This window comes from Panthera pardus, unplaced genomic scaffold, assembly GCF_024362965.1.
Source record: "Panthera pardus isolate Hobbes unplaced genomic scaffold, ASM2436296v1 HiC_scaffold_7, whole genome shotgun sequence".
NCBI lineage: Eukaryota > Metazoa > Chordata > Mammalia > Carnivora > Felidae > Panthera > Panthera pardus.
Window position 1 is genome coordinate 72,017,011 of NW_026527002.1, and position 14,923 is coordinate 72,031,933.

The window sequence follows — 14,923 nt, forward strand, 5'->3', positions numbered from 1 at the left end:
GGGGAGTTGGAACTGGTGCTAAGCATTCCAGGAGGGATTAGTCTATTAACTAAGAGAAAAAAAAAAAAAAAACAACTACAGAATGAGGGATGGGGAAAGGGAATGCGTTCAGTTTTAGGCTTCTCAAGCTTTAGGTATCGAGGGTCGTTCAGTAAAGGCAGCTCGTGGCCACCGCAGGTGTGAGGCCGGGGTTCGGAAGACAGATGGGGCTGGAGACGTGCAGCTGACATCGTTCAGCTGACCCCACAGCTGTGGAGACCACCCAAGCAGAACATGAAAAGGAAAGACAGAAGACACAGAGACTAAAATGTAGAGATTCCCATATTTGAGGGGCTGTGGAGGAAGAGAAATTGAGAACATTGATTAGGGATTGTTGGGGGTGTCAGAGAACAACGAGGAGACAGGAGTGTAAAAGCACAGAACCCAAAGAACAAAAATATCCATAGATGGGGCACCTGGGTGGCTCAGTCGGTTGAGCAGCGGACTTTGGCTCAGGTCATGATCTCGTGGTTCGTGAGTTTGAGCCCCACATCGGGGTCTTTGCTATCAGCACAGAGCCTGCTTTGGATCCTCTGTCCCGTCTCTCTCTGCCCCTCCCATGCTCAAAAGCATGCACACTTTCTCTCTCTCTCTCTGTCAAAAGTGAAAATAAGCATTAAAAATAATCTCCATAGACAAAGATTTTCAGAGGAACATTTCAAAGGCAAGATATAGAAAAATGTCTTCCAAATAACGGTGGAAAGCAGGACGTAAAATTTTGTATGCGCTATAATCACAGCAATGCAAAATATGGACAGAGATAGGACATGGCTTTGGAGTGGATTATTTCCATCTAGTCCTTTAATTTGATCATAACATCCAATATCAAATGAGGCAATGGGTCGAATGCACTGTTTTGCAGTGAGTCCTTGTATTCCCAAGAAGTCTGTATCCCAATATAGTCATGGGGTTCTCTGCTTCTTCCTAGTTTTTTTTAAGCTTATTTATTTGTTTTTTTGAGAGAGAGAGAGAGAGCGGGAGCACGGGAGGGGCAGAGAGAGGGAGAGAAAGAATCCTCAGCAGGCTCCATGCTGGTAGCACGGAAGCCAGACGTGGGTCTCGATCCCACAAACTGTGACATCATGACCTGAGCAGAAAACAAGAGCCAGAGACCCCCAACTGACTGAGCCACCCAGGTGCCCCTGCTTCTTCCTAGGTTTTAATGATGAAAAATAATAACACCAGGATTTGCATGAGTAGTGTTAGGGATGGGCCAGTTTCCAGCGACCTCTGATAAAGAAAACACACAAGCTGTGCACTCTAAGGGGAAAAGAGACCCAATAATGACGCATCAGTTTTGACCAGGAAAATAAAAAGATTGCTGCAGTGGGCACTAGGCATTGGTACCCAAGTTAGGAAATACAGATCAGAGGCATTTTGATAGTGAGGCTGAAACGTGGGTAGGAGAAGAGAGATAAACCAGGAGCATGTGCAGATGTGAGGCAGCCTGGGTCCTGATGTTAGACGAACACTAGGTAAGAGGGGCAGGGGGCGGGACTCAGGTGGGGGTGCAGATGCCTATACATCAGGGGTAAGTTGGTAGAAGGTGGAAATAATAATTATAACCGGCCACTCGCTGGGCGGGCACGAATGCTGTGTAAGGTCCTTTATGAATGCCTGCTTCTGAGTAATTGAGACTTTCTTCTTTCAGATAATACACGGACTTGGGAAATTACAAATTACAAATTCCTTCCAAGTGTATGCGGAAAAAAATCGGAGTCCTACATCATGGCCAAGGGTCAAGGGAAGCAAAATCTGATGAAGTTTGCGGGAAACAAGCATTTTGCCAGCTAAATGCTGGCAACTCGTTGCTCTGCGCTCGTTCCTCTACACTTGCAGAATGAGGACCTACAAGCCACCAAGAATTGTGGCAGGCTGGAAGACACCATGCTAACGCCAGGACGTTGTCACAAAGTATCATAAATGACCTCAGCAACGGGTGCGTATTGTCCTCCTAGAAGAGGGGGGGGAAACTATCACACAGCGAGAACGTGAAGGAGGCCTTGAACACCGACCCACGGAAGTCACCCAAGCTGGGCTGCGTCCATTTGGTTGCTGTGGCATTAGAAACTCAGAACAAGAGGGGCAGATAGCCGGCGGACCATTTTCAGAAGTCACTGCCGTTCAAAGAAAGAATCCAGACTTTCCGATTCACGCAAAACCGGATTCTCAACTCTAACTCTTCGTACAAGCAGCAGAGTGAAGGGCACGGAGGCCAAGGCTGGAGGCTGCTCTGTTTCGTCCCGAGCCTCCCCTCCCCACCATCGAACAGTGACGGTGTTAGGAACCTGGGGTCACCACGAGCATGGGTGGGGATATAACCAACCCGATGTTCCCCGCCGTTTACTGGGTTGTGTGTGGCAGAGGAAAGGGGCGTTTTGTGTATGTTGGGTGCTCTGGTACAATCTTCCTGTGCTTTGGCTTATTCTAGATCCCGATTTCCATGATTGACCTTTTTTTCCCCCCATACGGGGGGAAGAAAGGTTAAGTGTTGTCTAGTTCATTACAGTGATTAGCTTAGGTATGTCAAAGAAATACCACAAGGAGATGCAACGTTTATGACTGACTTGTGTTGAGGGCAGATGGACTCTTCTAGAAATTTCCTAGAAGAAACTACATTCTCAGTCAATACTTTCACCTCGAAATCCTTCCTGGAAAGGCACGTCTATATTAATGATGCCTACAAATAATGACTATCCCAGGAAAGCTATGAGGCAAACTCTAATCACAGAGCAGGCACAGTAGCTATTTCTTATGGAAAGGCACTACTAGAAAATATTTTTGGAAATACAGGATGATGCTACATGCTTGTCTTGTCTCTGCTTCTTTGAGGACCGAGCCGAGACCCTTGTGAATGACCATCACAACCCATTTTTGAAAAACATCAAGAACGCAGTCTCTCTCTGTGTTTTGATTCCTAAACGGCGACGTCTCGCCAGATCACCCATCTCAGTGACTTCCAGAAATTAAATGTGCTCCCAAAGGACGGCAATTTGACATTGTTAAACATACATCTAGGAAGTGTATGCGGTCAGCTGAGAACAACAGGCAGGGAGGAACATGGTGGGATTGTTGGAATAAAGTGTGTGCCCTCCAAGGCCCCTCCCTGGGCGTGGGCAGCAAGCGCAGGGTCTGGAAGGATCTGGCTCCCTGAGAACGGTGCCACTCAAGGTGGTCACCATCTTGTACCCAGGGGGTGAGGCCAGAAGAGCAGCATTATGAAAGGGAAGCAGGCTATGAGAAGATGGCCTGTTCAAGTGTTTAGTCACACATCGGGCGCATAACCATGTAGATGATCTCATGTTTGGAGCACAAAGCCTTGTGCATTTAAAAAAATATGTTATGGCCCTTAACTGCCACTTGGGCAGGCTCTGTTTTCCCCGAGTTACCAAAGACGTCAAGAAAGAAAGAAACTAGCATTTAATGAGTGTTTTGGGGCATCTGGGTGGCTCAGTCAGTTAAGCGTCTGACTCTTGATCTCAGCTCCGGTCGTGATCTCACTGTTCATGAGGTCGAGTATTTTCTGTGTGTTTGCTCTATCTGTCACCCAAACAATCTCATGGCATAGGTATCATTAATAATCTCCTTATACAGTTGAGAAAACGAAAGCTCAGAGAACCTATGTGACTTGTCCAAGGCCACACGGCAAGTCAATGTCAGAAGAGTCCTTGCTCATCTGAGGTCACCACGCAGCCTCTGGCGTCCTCACCTGTTCTGTTTCCCATGTTCCGTTACTGCCCTTGAAGATCTGAAATCTAAGCGTTGGTGAACTGGGGCTGGTTGGTTTCTGGATCACGCTGTGCTTTTTATGGCTTTTTGGCTCTTTGTGGGGAAAGGCAAGTCTAAAAATTGATTATCATTTGGGAAAAAAAAAATAAATCTCCTTTACCGATTTAGGCATAATACAAAACTGGCTCAGGGCAGAAACAAAACGGGCTTGTAGAACATCCCCCTGTTCAACTTAGAAAGAGTCCTGAAGTTATAGTGAAGCCATCTAACATTCATTCTTCTTTCGGATGTTTTGGGGGCCCTACCACTGCAAAAGCGTGGGAAAACCTAATTTCATCCTGAACAGCAGCTGGGGAATTTTAGACCACACTCAACAAAGTTCCCTCCGAAACCACTTGGGGTTCCGACTCCTACCCGCGGAATTGACCAGAGAAATGAAGGCACTAGTTTTTATAGCCACTTTTGGAATTTAAAAAATCTGCTTCTTTGCTTGTTCACGGATTCCCTTTTCTTTTGATCGTTTCTCTTCCTCTTTTTAAAAAAAATTTTTTTTAATGTTTATTTTTGACAGAGAGAGAGGCAGAGCATGAGCGGGGGGCAGGGTGGGGGCGGGGGAGAGAGAGGGAGACCCAGAATCCGAAGCAGGCTCCAGGCTCTGAGCTGTCAGCACAGAGCCTGACAATGGGGCTCGAACTCACAGACCGAGAGATCATGACCAGATCCGAAGTCGGACGCTTGACCGACTGAGCCACCCAGGGGCCCCTCTCTTCCTCTTTTTTGACTCCTGGCTTTTTTCTCCCTCTCCTCTTCCTTTTTCAGTCTCCCCTTTCTTCTCTCACCTTCATGACAGCTGACATTTAATGAGCAAAGACACGGATAATTCCACCCCTAAGCAAGACTGGCCCTTAGAACCCTTTAAAATGTTAGCAAGCTCTGACTGCTTTTGCATAGTCGACTCTTTATTCAAATGTGCCAGTGCATACAATAAAGGGGGTCTTTGTTGTATGCAATAAAGGTCTTTATTGCAGGTCTTTCCTTGGATCCTGCCAAGAACCCCAGGCAACGTTTGTGGGAACTGTATTCCTTTTACAAACCTGTGCCTCGTCCCTCCCCCCAGCCTACTTCTCAAATCATCCTGAGAATCCAGCTTTCTTCGCTGGCATTTACTGCGTCTTCATTCATTTTCAGGAACCGGCCAACTCCAGTTCAAGGCTGCATGATGCTTACTACCATCCATTACAACAGCCTCTTATTTTTACATCACATCATCCAGTTCCTTACACGCTTTGGGACCGAGTATTGTTTCTCACGGGGTGAGGCAGAGAGGTCAGGTGAAGAAACCAAAGCTCAGGGAGGTGAAGTAAGTGATTTGCCTGGGGACGCACACGTGGGGGAGCCAGGAGGGGGGTGCTGCGTGCGGATTAAGCCTTTTCCCAGGTCTGTACGTCTCGTTCTCGTTGGGTAGACAAATCCTTAGGTAGAGCAGCACAGCCATGTATCTACCAAGATGGCAACCGGTTGGTCAAATCGGGTTGTTGGTGGTAGATGGTGATGGAAAGAGTCCAGCTCCCCGTCCTTTGGGCCAGTGGGTGTCCTGCGTCTGAGGGGATGCCAGGAGTCAGCAAACTTTGTCTGTCAATGGCCAGACAGGATATATTTTGGCCGTCGCAGCTACTCAACTCTGCCAGCTGCACTATGAAAGCAGCCGGGGGCCATCAGTAAAATGGGTGTGGCCAAGCCCCAATCAAACTTTTCTTACGCAACAGGTGGCGGTTCGTCTTTGGCCAGAGGCCACAGTTTGCTGACTCCTGAGCAAGACGATCCTTTGGTTGTGGGAGGAAAGTACTGAGATGCTCATTTACTTTAACTCATTTTTCTTAGACATTTTTAGTTTTTGGATACGGTCCCCAGTGTACACGACACATTAGCACAGCGAGAGGGGACTGTCACGTACAGGTAAACATATACTGGGGTGGCGGGCTCGAAACCTCTTCCACAGGAAATAATACGTACATCACGGCTGATGTTTACTGAGCAGATACTATGTGCCTGGTGTTCCTCTAGACGCTTTACAGGAATTAATTCACTGGCCCCTCACAACCACCCTTGAGGGAGGTACGACTTTCATCCCCGCTTTGTAGATAAGGAAACTGAGGCCCAGAGGTGATGCTACACGATCCAAAAGCCACTTTCTTAGGACCGGCAACCCCACGTGTGCCGTGGTCCTGAGTGCGGGAGCCTGGGTGTGGGGCCAAGGGCAGACACTGTCGTAGAGGGACGCGGAAGCCTAGACGAATAGATCGCGTCCCATGACACGCTGGGAGCTCGGCATCTGCTAACCCACCTATGGAGGCACCACGAGAACACGACATTCCCACCAGAGGCGTGTGAGGAAGGTATTATTTCTCCCACTCTACAGACAAGGACGCTGAGGTTCAGAGAGAGTAAGAACTGATTCCCGATTCCACTGGCAGAAAGTACGGGGGGGCTCAGTGGGGTGCGCCGTCCAGCTTTGCCTGGCTCTACGCATCTGACTGTCGGCCAACTTCCTGCCTCTTGGGACACCCCTCCTGCCCTCCAAACTGAGACGTTCTCGGGGAGCTGGTGTCCCACAGAGTCCACGAAATCTGTGCTCCCGTCACTACTTGGTGGGAAGAGGTCCCCCCAACGAGAGCTAGCCCCATCCTGCCCTGGACTTCCTTAAGAAATGCCTACTGCCTCCCTAGGGACCGAGCCTGGCTCCAGAAGCACGAGGTCAAGAACAAGCCAGGTATGGTCTGAACGGCAGTCCCAAGTCTTGATAACTGAATTCAGAAGAGGACAGAAAAGAAGAAGGAAGGAGAGAAGGGGGGGAAGGATGGAAGGCAGGCAGGAGTGGCACGGAGCAAGTCACTCTCCAGGACCTTGTTGCATTCTCTGTGAAACGGAGGGCACTCCTGCCGGTGCCCGTTTCAGCTTGAGGATTTCATGCTGCATTTAATGCTGCACATCAAATAGACGGTCTACACCTTGTGCGGCGCATGAGGCTTTCTCTCCCTTTCAGAGCGTTTCGAACACCGATTTCTCACACCTAGCTGAGACAGAGAGCCTTTCCTCCACCCAGATATTGGCAGGGTCTTACAGAACTAGGGTCTGCCTGGTCCTCGGGGTGTGAGGATGGGCGGGGTCTGCCGGGACATCCCAGTCGTCCTCTCTCTTGACCCAGAGCTTCTGTTCCCAAATGTAAAGGTCTGGGCCGTGGCTGACACAGCCTAAAACTGTCCTTTGCCCCAATGCTGCAGGTTTGATCCCCGAGGTCCAGAGCCAGACCAGTGGCTCTGTGATCAAGGGAAGGTCAGAGTTACATAATGATGGTGGATATCTGTTGGGACATGTCCTGACCCCGTGTCCTGCAGTTTGCCTTTAGTGTTTGCGATTTACTAGCTTCCTTCCTTCCGTTTCTTCCTCTCCTCCTTTCCTTCCTTCCTTCTTTCCTTCATCCCTCCTTTTCCCCTCCCTCCCTCCCTTCTGTCTCTTCCTCCCTTCCTTCCTTCCTCCCTTCCTCCCTTCTTTCCTTCCTTCCTTCCACTTCTTTCCTTTTCCTCTCCCTCCCCCTTCCTTCTTTCCTCCTTTTCCCCCCCTCTGTCCCTGCCTTCCTTCATTCTGTCTATTCCTCCCCTCCCTCCCTCCCCCTCCTTTCCTCCCTTCCTTCCCCTTCTTTCCTTCCTTCCTTCCCCTTCCTCTCTTCTTCCCTTTCTTCCTCCTTTTCCCCTTCTCTCCCCTCCTCCCTCCCTTCCCCTTCCTTCCTTCCTTCCTTCCTTCCTTCCTTCCTTCCCCCCTTCTTCAGTGCAGCAAACACCATCTGAGCCATAACTCTGCAGCCTGCCTACGCCGGAAGAAGCAGCAGCACATTCTGTGGTAGGATTTTGAGATGAGCAGGGGAAATGAGTGGGGGAGGGGGAGAAAAAGGGGGAAGAGGAAAATGGATAGAGATAAAGGTGAAGAAGGAAGAAAGGAGGAAGAAGAAGAAGGGAGACTAGGGAAAGGCCAGAAGTGGGAGCAGGGAAGAGGCAGGGGAGAGAAGGAAAGGCAGAGAAGGGGAAGGAGGAGGGGGCAGAAAGAGGAGACGGGTCTCTGGAGCACTTTCTAAGACCCTTCAGCCAGTCCTGCTTGTGTGGAGCTGGTGGAGGAGACTCCTAGGCCAAGTCTCGCCAAGGGGAGCTCGAGAATAAATACCTCTGGGCAGGAGCAGATATCTGTAAACACAGCTGAGGAATTGAAAGTCAGGTTCTTCAAGGGTATCGACTTGTCAAAATCACACCACAGCTGCGGATTAAAAAAAAAAGAACAACAACAAGAAAACAAAACAAAACAAACAAAAAAAACAACAACACAGGAACAACAAAGTCAGCGTGAGTGCCGGGAACCAAGGATTGTGTGCCGTCACGGTGTCATTCCAGAATGGAGGTGTCAGCTGGGATCTCCTCGTTCATTTTAGAGAAGGCCCTGGCTCAGAAAAAGCATTTGCAAGCCAGCCAGGAAGCCGGGTTGAGACAGGTCTGCTGGCCCCATCACGTAGGGTCACTGAGGTGTGTTTGCGGGGCTCCGAAGAGAGCCAGACGGCAGGAGGCAAGGTCTGAAGTACGCTCGCAGCCGGTCCCTTCATCAAAAGCTGGGAGGATTTCAGGGATCTGAGGGGCACATTTTCCAGAAAGACTCTTGGCATGGGGCGGTGGGCGTTCCCTAAGCCGGCACCTGCTGCAGATTTTGTGGTGCTCAGGAAAGAATGGCTACCATTGGCCAAATGCCTCCTCTGTGCCACACACGTTGGACAAAAATGCCTCACAAGCACCTTGTGATGTAGCTACCATTTTTATCCCCAGTTTACGATCGAAAACCATGAAACTCTGAGAAGTAAAGTAACTTGTCCAGGATCCCCAAGCTGGTAAGTGATAGAGCTGAGATTTGATCGCACGTCTATCTGACTCCAAAGCCTCTGAACCTCCTACTGCATTGCTGTGGCCCCGGTAGCCGAGAGAGAGTCCTGACCTACAGCCACCGGAGTTATTTCCAAATCCTGCACCCCAGAAACACCTGACTCGTCAAGACTCGAGATCCTGGCTACACCTCCACAGGCCACGATCAACGGTCCTAAGCGTTTCCATTTTCAACTGCAATAATCTATAAAATATTCATGAGATGATGAGTTAGTTAGAGTATGGTTTTTCTCTTTCTTTATCCCATAGACTCCTTTACTATGAGGCCAACCACAGAACTTGAGAATCTCCACAGACGCTAAGTAACTATCGGGCCACCCTGGGCAATGAATTTCAAGCAGTATAAGCCTCCGACTCACAGGCTGACAGTTGTGGGAGTGCACAGTTTGGGTCCCTGAACACGTGGAGACCTTCCCTCAGGCCCAAAGGGCCCAGTGATGGGTTCGGCCACAAGATGATGCCTCAACTAGCCCCTCTCAACCTGCCAAGTTCATAACCTGGAATCGGATAAATCACTCCCCAAATCTAGACTCACTAAGTCACGGACAACACGGACTGTTCGTAGATACACAGAAAATGCTATCGCTGTCATGTTACCACTCTAGAGAGAAAATGAAATCATTAAAACATGGACCACCAAATTAGAAACAATGAGAAATATGGCAGCTGGAGAGTCATCTGAGTTCAATATGTCACAACCAATATGAACTCTTAGGAAGTCATAGGCAAGGTCTCAACCTTCCCGAAATGCAACCTTATCCGTTACATGGGAACAGTAATACCTACCTGCAGCACACAGTAGGTGCTCGAGAAAGGACAGCTATTTTATTTCCATCCCCCCCCCCAACTCCCAGAGATACAATTTAGCATTTGAGAATGAGCATGAGTCATGGAGTCAGACAGACCTTATTTGCAAGTTATTTCATGTCTCTGAGCCTCAGTTTCCTCAGCCATAAAGTGGGGATAATGAGACTTACCTCACGGGGTTCATGTGAGGATTAAGTAAGAAAAACGCATACAGCTTCTCCTTCAGTGCATGGCACATAGCAGGTAGGTACTTAATTAAAGGTAACTCTTATTTATGATTATAAATGATTGGCCATTGACAATACAGAAACTGAAGGGTGCTTGAGCTCCTTTGGAGCAAATAACCTCCCCCACTGGGAAGAAGACAGTTTGCCACCAGTAAAATGCACAGTTCTGACAGGAGTCCCATCTCTGTTCTCTGTCCCTAAGCTTGGGGCTGGACCAGGCACATGACGGTAAGTGGTCCCAAGGAAGGCAATGCAAAAGCTGCAGGCTCCATAAACTCTTCATTCCTGACTGCACACTAGAAGCCAGAGGGTTGCTGGGTTTGGAATGCTTACGATATTCAAGATGGCGCCCAGGAAGTTAATCAAGATGGATGCAAAGATGATGACGTTCCGGGCTAAGTAGGTCTCGTTAATCCAACAGCAAGTTTTCCGGAGGACGAGAGGCAAACACTTGTAATCTTCTGCCGTGGTGATGAGGACCAGAGCCGAGTGCAGCATGATCAGGATGGAAAACTGGATGGCCATTGGCATCACCCTGCGGGGAAACCCAGAATGTTGGGTCATGTGGCATCAGTTGTCTGATCCCCACTCACTGGACAATATGGGTAATCACATCCACGAGTGCCCTTCCCTGCCCCTGGCACCCAGTAATTCTCTAAGGCTCTGTTTGTTTAAGAAAAGGACCATCAGCAGGAGACCTTTTTATTACATCCGTCCCTAGAATATCCCCTTTAGTGAGAAACTTCGGAATGACCATCGGATATTTGGCTTGATTTATTGTTTCTGCTCGTTTTTTTTTTTTTTTTGCTTCTTTTATCATTCATCTTTCTCACTATGCGACTGCTGCCAAGGCAACACATTACTGGAATTTTATCTCAACACCCTGGCTGTGGGAGGGACCCACATGCCCTTTCCCCTTCAGGGTGGGCTTTATGAAACACTTTCCCTCTTGGTCTACTCTGTTGCCATGAACTGAAACCCAGCACCTGTCTGCTCGGTTGGTAGTGATTACCAAGTTTCACACGGAACGTACTATGTGCTGCTTGGGACATACCGGGTACAAACTGAACTATAGGTAAGGAGAACTCATCCTTGCCCGAGGTTTCAACATCGCTCCCAAGTATCCGTCTCGAGCTTCAAGGTCTCACCAAAGCTCTGTTCCCTGGTAGCCCCTATCTATTGGACACCTCCTTTAGCTTATCTCCACTCCTTGGAATGGACTTACGAAGTCTTTTGATCTCTCTTTTAGATGAAGATTTAAGGCTCGGAGAAAAGCAACTTCCCCGGGGTCACCGAGTTTACTGTTGGAGCTAGGATTTAAAGTCCACTATGCCATTCTAATCACTTAGGTGAGTGACTGATCTCCCACATTTGCGGTCATCTTTTTTTTTGCTTCTGTGCTTTCATCTACGTATTCATTCGACAAGCGTCTTCCCGGGCACAGTGGCATGCATCATGGGGCACCGGGACCCAAGACACATCTTCCTCATCCTCTAGGAGATCATCATCTGAAGGGGAATATGGACATACAAACGATGAACTATTGGATAATATGCTATGATCTCTGAAGGATTTTGAGCAACCATCATTTAGAAAATAGGAAATGCAATCCCGCGAGGCTTCACAACAGAGGTGACATTTGGCTCAGGCCTTGAGAGGGTTTGGGGGAGGGGAAGTAGAGAGCAAGAGAAGAGCATCAGAAGAAGAGCGACCAGTGTGTTTAGAACCTCCACTGACTCAGTAGTGGTGAGGCTGTTGGGCTGGAGTGTAAGGGGTTTCATAAATGCTGTGTAGAAAGCTCCACATGGAGGCCATGCACGGACGTTCCGGAAGCTTGATCAGGAAGGACGTGGTCAGGTCTGTGTATCCGAAGGACAACCATGGTGGGCAGTGGGGGATGGAGCGAAGAGGAGAGAAAGTGTTTAGCAGAGGTTTAAGTAGTTGGGACCTACTTAGGGTCCTTAAGTAGTTGGGACCTACTTAAGTAGTTGGGATCTACTCCTGAGTTACCAGGAGAGGGACATAAGGTAGCCGCACTGATAACTGGGAGATTCAGGGAAAGACGTGGAGGTAGTCTCAGCGTTTTGTATGTGTGTGCAGGGCGCGTGTGGAAGAGGGGCGTCGTCAAGGATAGCACTCATGCTTTTACCGTCTTAACTGGTAAATGCAGGAAGAGAAGCTGGCCGGTAGAGGAGAAGGATAAGGAATTTGATTTGGGGCCAGCTGAATTTTTGGTGCTTGGGGATCATCTGGCCAGAGATATGCAGAAGGTTAGGCAGTCAGAGGGGGCGGCTGTGGAACTCTGGGTCTGGAGTGAAAAGGTGGCGGCTGAAGAACTGAGAAGGAAGGCTTTGCCCAAGGAGGGTGAGAGGTAAGGGGACCGCAGACGAAGCCACAGAAGAAGCTGAGGGGCCGGAAGAGGAGAAGGCAGCGAAGGGAATTTAGGAAGTGTAGTCGAACGCGCAGGAGGAAAGGACGCATAGCACCAGGGGAGGCAGGGGAGGAGACATTTGTAAGGTGGGGGAGTAACCAAGCCTCGCAAACCCCCGTGCCTGCTGAAGCATCACCAAGGCTGGAAAGTGACTCTCCCGCCCCGGCCCCCAGCTTTCATTGTGGGAGGTTTTATGTTTTCCCTTTTTAAAAAAATACTGGCACAGTTTTGATTTTATGGATCACCTTGACGGGAAATCTCTGCAGGAGTTCTAGATGAGAACAGAAGGTCTGTGCAGCAGTGGGTTCCCAGAGGGCTCTGGGCAGACGGGAAGCTTCCCCCCAGACAGGCTGGGGAAAACACTGCTGAACGGCATACCATCATACTGGGGGCCCCAGGAGAGGCGAATGAAGGAAGCTGCAGGTGGAATGCTTTGTCAGACAGTCCCCGGAGAAGAGGGGCCGATTTCGAGGCCCGTGCATCTCAACAACGCGAGGCAGCCACTGAGAATGCGAATGCCTTGTTTCAGAGCGCGAGCTTGTTTCAGAAGCAAAGCTTGCAGAGGCCACTTTCAGAGCTGCTCAGAGGGAGCCTCATCTCTCGGGTGGCCCCCACTGCCATCCAGACACAGTCTGTGGCCCTCCAGGCCGCGCGGGGCCGCGACGGCTGCCCTGGGTTCCCTCTCTCACCTCTCTGCCCTCCAGTGGCAACACTCGGCCACATGCCCTGAGGACTGTGCTGCTTCTACGTCTGTGCTCTCTCCTGGGGGAATGTCTTGTTTGGCCTTCAAAGCTCAGCTTTTCTCTGGATTCTTCCTTGACACCTAGTATAGAGCTGAGCACACACAGCGCGCTCAATAAACGCTCACTGACGTCTGCTTTTGTGGGGAGAGCAGGGGCTGTTCCTCCCCTCACCGCCTTTGATAGGGAAAAGGATTCTCCCCCACTCCCTAGCCCCTCTATCTCCTTGCCTCCGGGAGGAGTCTGCTATTAGCCTGATCAGAGCCTGTCTGGGGTATTCAGTGGACCTGGTCCTTCTTGGAAGGCAGGGCCACTGTTAAGTTCGATGTTTATATGAAGTTCAGCTGCTGGCCCTCTCCTCCTTCTAGATCCACTACGCTGCTTGGGAAGCCAGAGGCATGACCTTCCCTAGGAGAAGAGGCCTGGCCATCTCTTCCTGAGCAGAAGCTCACGTGCCCCCAGGAATTTACCAACAGGCAACTGCCCAATTCCTTTGGCACTGGGGCAGGGGGGCGTATGTGCCTTGTATAGGTCTTTCTGGGGATCGCAGCAGTGAGACCCCACACTGGTGTGGGAGGGTAGAGTCGGGGAGACAGGTGGAAATGCAGGAGGTCCAGAATGGACATCATGTAGTCTCATGACTTTCACATCCTGTTTTCCAGCCTTCACCATGGGTTTGCACAGACAAAGCAAGCATTTGCTTGGACATTTACAAAACGGGTGCTTTGTTGCCCATTTAGCTCTTGTGCTTTGGGGTCCGCTTTTGGTGGGGTGTTTCGGGATGCTGGAGCGCTGCGCATGGGATTTGCACACAGAACCCACTTGAAGCCCTAACGTGATTTTAAGTGATCGGCCTTCCCTTCTGGGTTTACTGAAACGAAGGAAAGGGCAGTGCTAGTGACGGACTTCTTACGTTTCCCCAAATTTGTATATTGAACCCTAATGCCCAATTGACGGTATCTGGAGGTGGGGCCTTTGGGGGGTGATCAGCTCATGAGGCCGGAGGCCTCACAAATGGGGCCAGTGCCCTCATAAAAGAGGCCCCCCAAGAGCTCCCCGGCCCCCTCCTCCACGTGAGGACACACGTACAAACCAGGAGGAAGGCTCTCGCCGGACACTGAGTTGGCCGGTGCCTCGATCTTGGACTTCCAGGCTCCACGACTGAGAAATAAAGTTCTGTTATTCATAAGCCCGCAGTCTGGAGTACGTTGTTACAGGAGCCCGAACAAGCCAAAGCAGGAGGGACAAGGCAGGCGTGTGGGTTAGTGAGCGGCAAGAGGGAACAAAATCTTGTGTGTTTGAACCGATGGCTCCAAAGCCTAACCAGGGACACAGCCTCGGGCAAGGTAACTAACTCTTCTGTGCATCCCTGTGAATCTGCAAAGCCAGAATTGTTAAGTGCACCTCTTAAAGGCGGCTCTGAGGTTAAAAGTCATAAAGCAGTATGCTTCGCACGTAATACGAACTCAGAGCAACATTAGTTCTCTATTCACAGTGAAATCCAGAAGACCGAAGGCGTTTTAAGGATCTACGGGAAGAGTATTAATTACAAGATGCAGGGCGCTGGCGCTGCGTATAAAATTCCTCTAAGAATCCCTGCAGCCGCTCTCCGGGGTTCATTTCTTTTCTGCGCACACAAACATCAGAACAACGATTTGTAGTTTTCAAATCTAATTACAGAGCTACTCGGGCATCCAGGGTTTCTGAATTCGCTTTGCATTGTTGCTGGACGTAAGAGGCAAGGAAACCTTTCATTTCTGAAATCGAGTCTGAAAAAAATGACAAAGGATCTGCAAACAGCTCTATCCAAATCATTTGTGGACATGAAGTTCTAACTGTTCTCAGCAGTCTGTCTTTAAAGCAGAGTCTGGGCTGGTAGCATGACCGGATGTTTGCTGGGTGGGGGTGGGGGGGCAAGGATCAATGCGGATGGGTGAATAGCCTTAGCAGCTTGTGGTACAGTAAGAACAGGAA

The 14,923-nt window shown here is 49.7% G+C and overlaps 1 protein-coding gene across 3 annotated transcripts in view; it reads right to left on the reverse strand.

Annotated features, from left to right (window-relative positions):
- ADCY8 (adenylate cyclase 8) overlaps positions 1 to 14,923 on the reverse strand; it is a 221,143-nt gene that overhangs the window by 43,427 nt on the left and 162,793 nt on the right. For 2 of the 3 annotated variants that reach the window (XM_053896102.1, XM_053896100.1), the window contains 2 exons: positions 10,112 to 10,313; positions 7,984 to 8,073 (listed from right to left, as the gene is read on the reverse strand). In XM_053896102.1, the coding sequence (XP_053752077.1) occupies positions 7,984 to 8,073; positions 10,112 to 10,313 (292 nt within the window). The remainder of the gene's footprint in view (positions 1 to 7,983; positions 8,074 to 10,111; positions 10,314 to 14,923) is intronic. The other variant, XM_053896101.1, reaches the window with a different exon arrangement.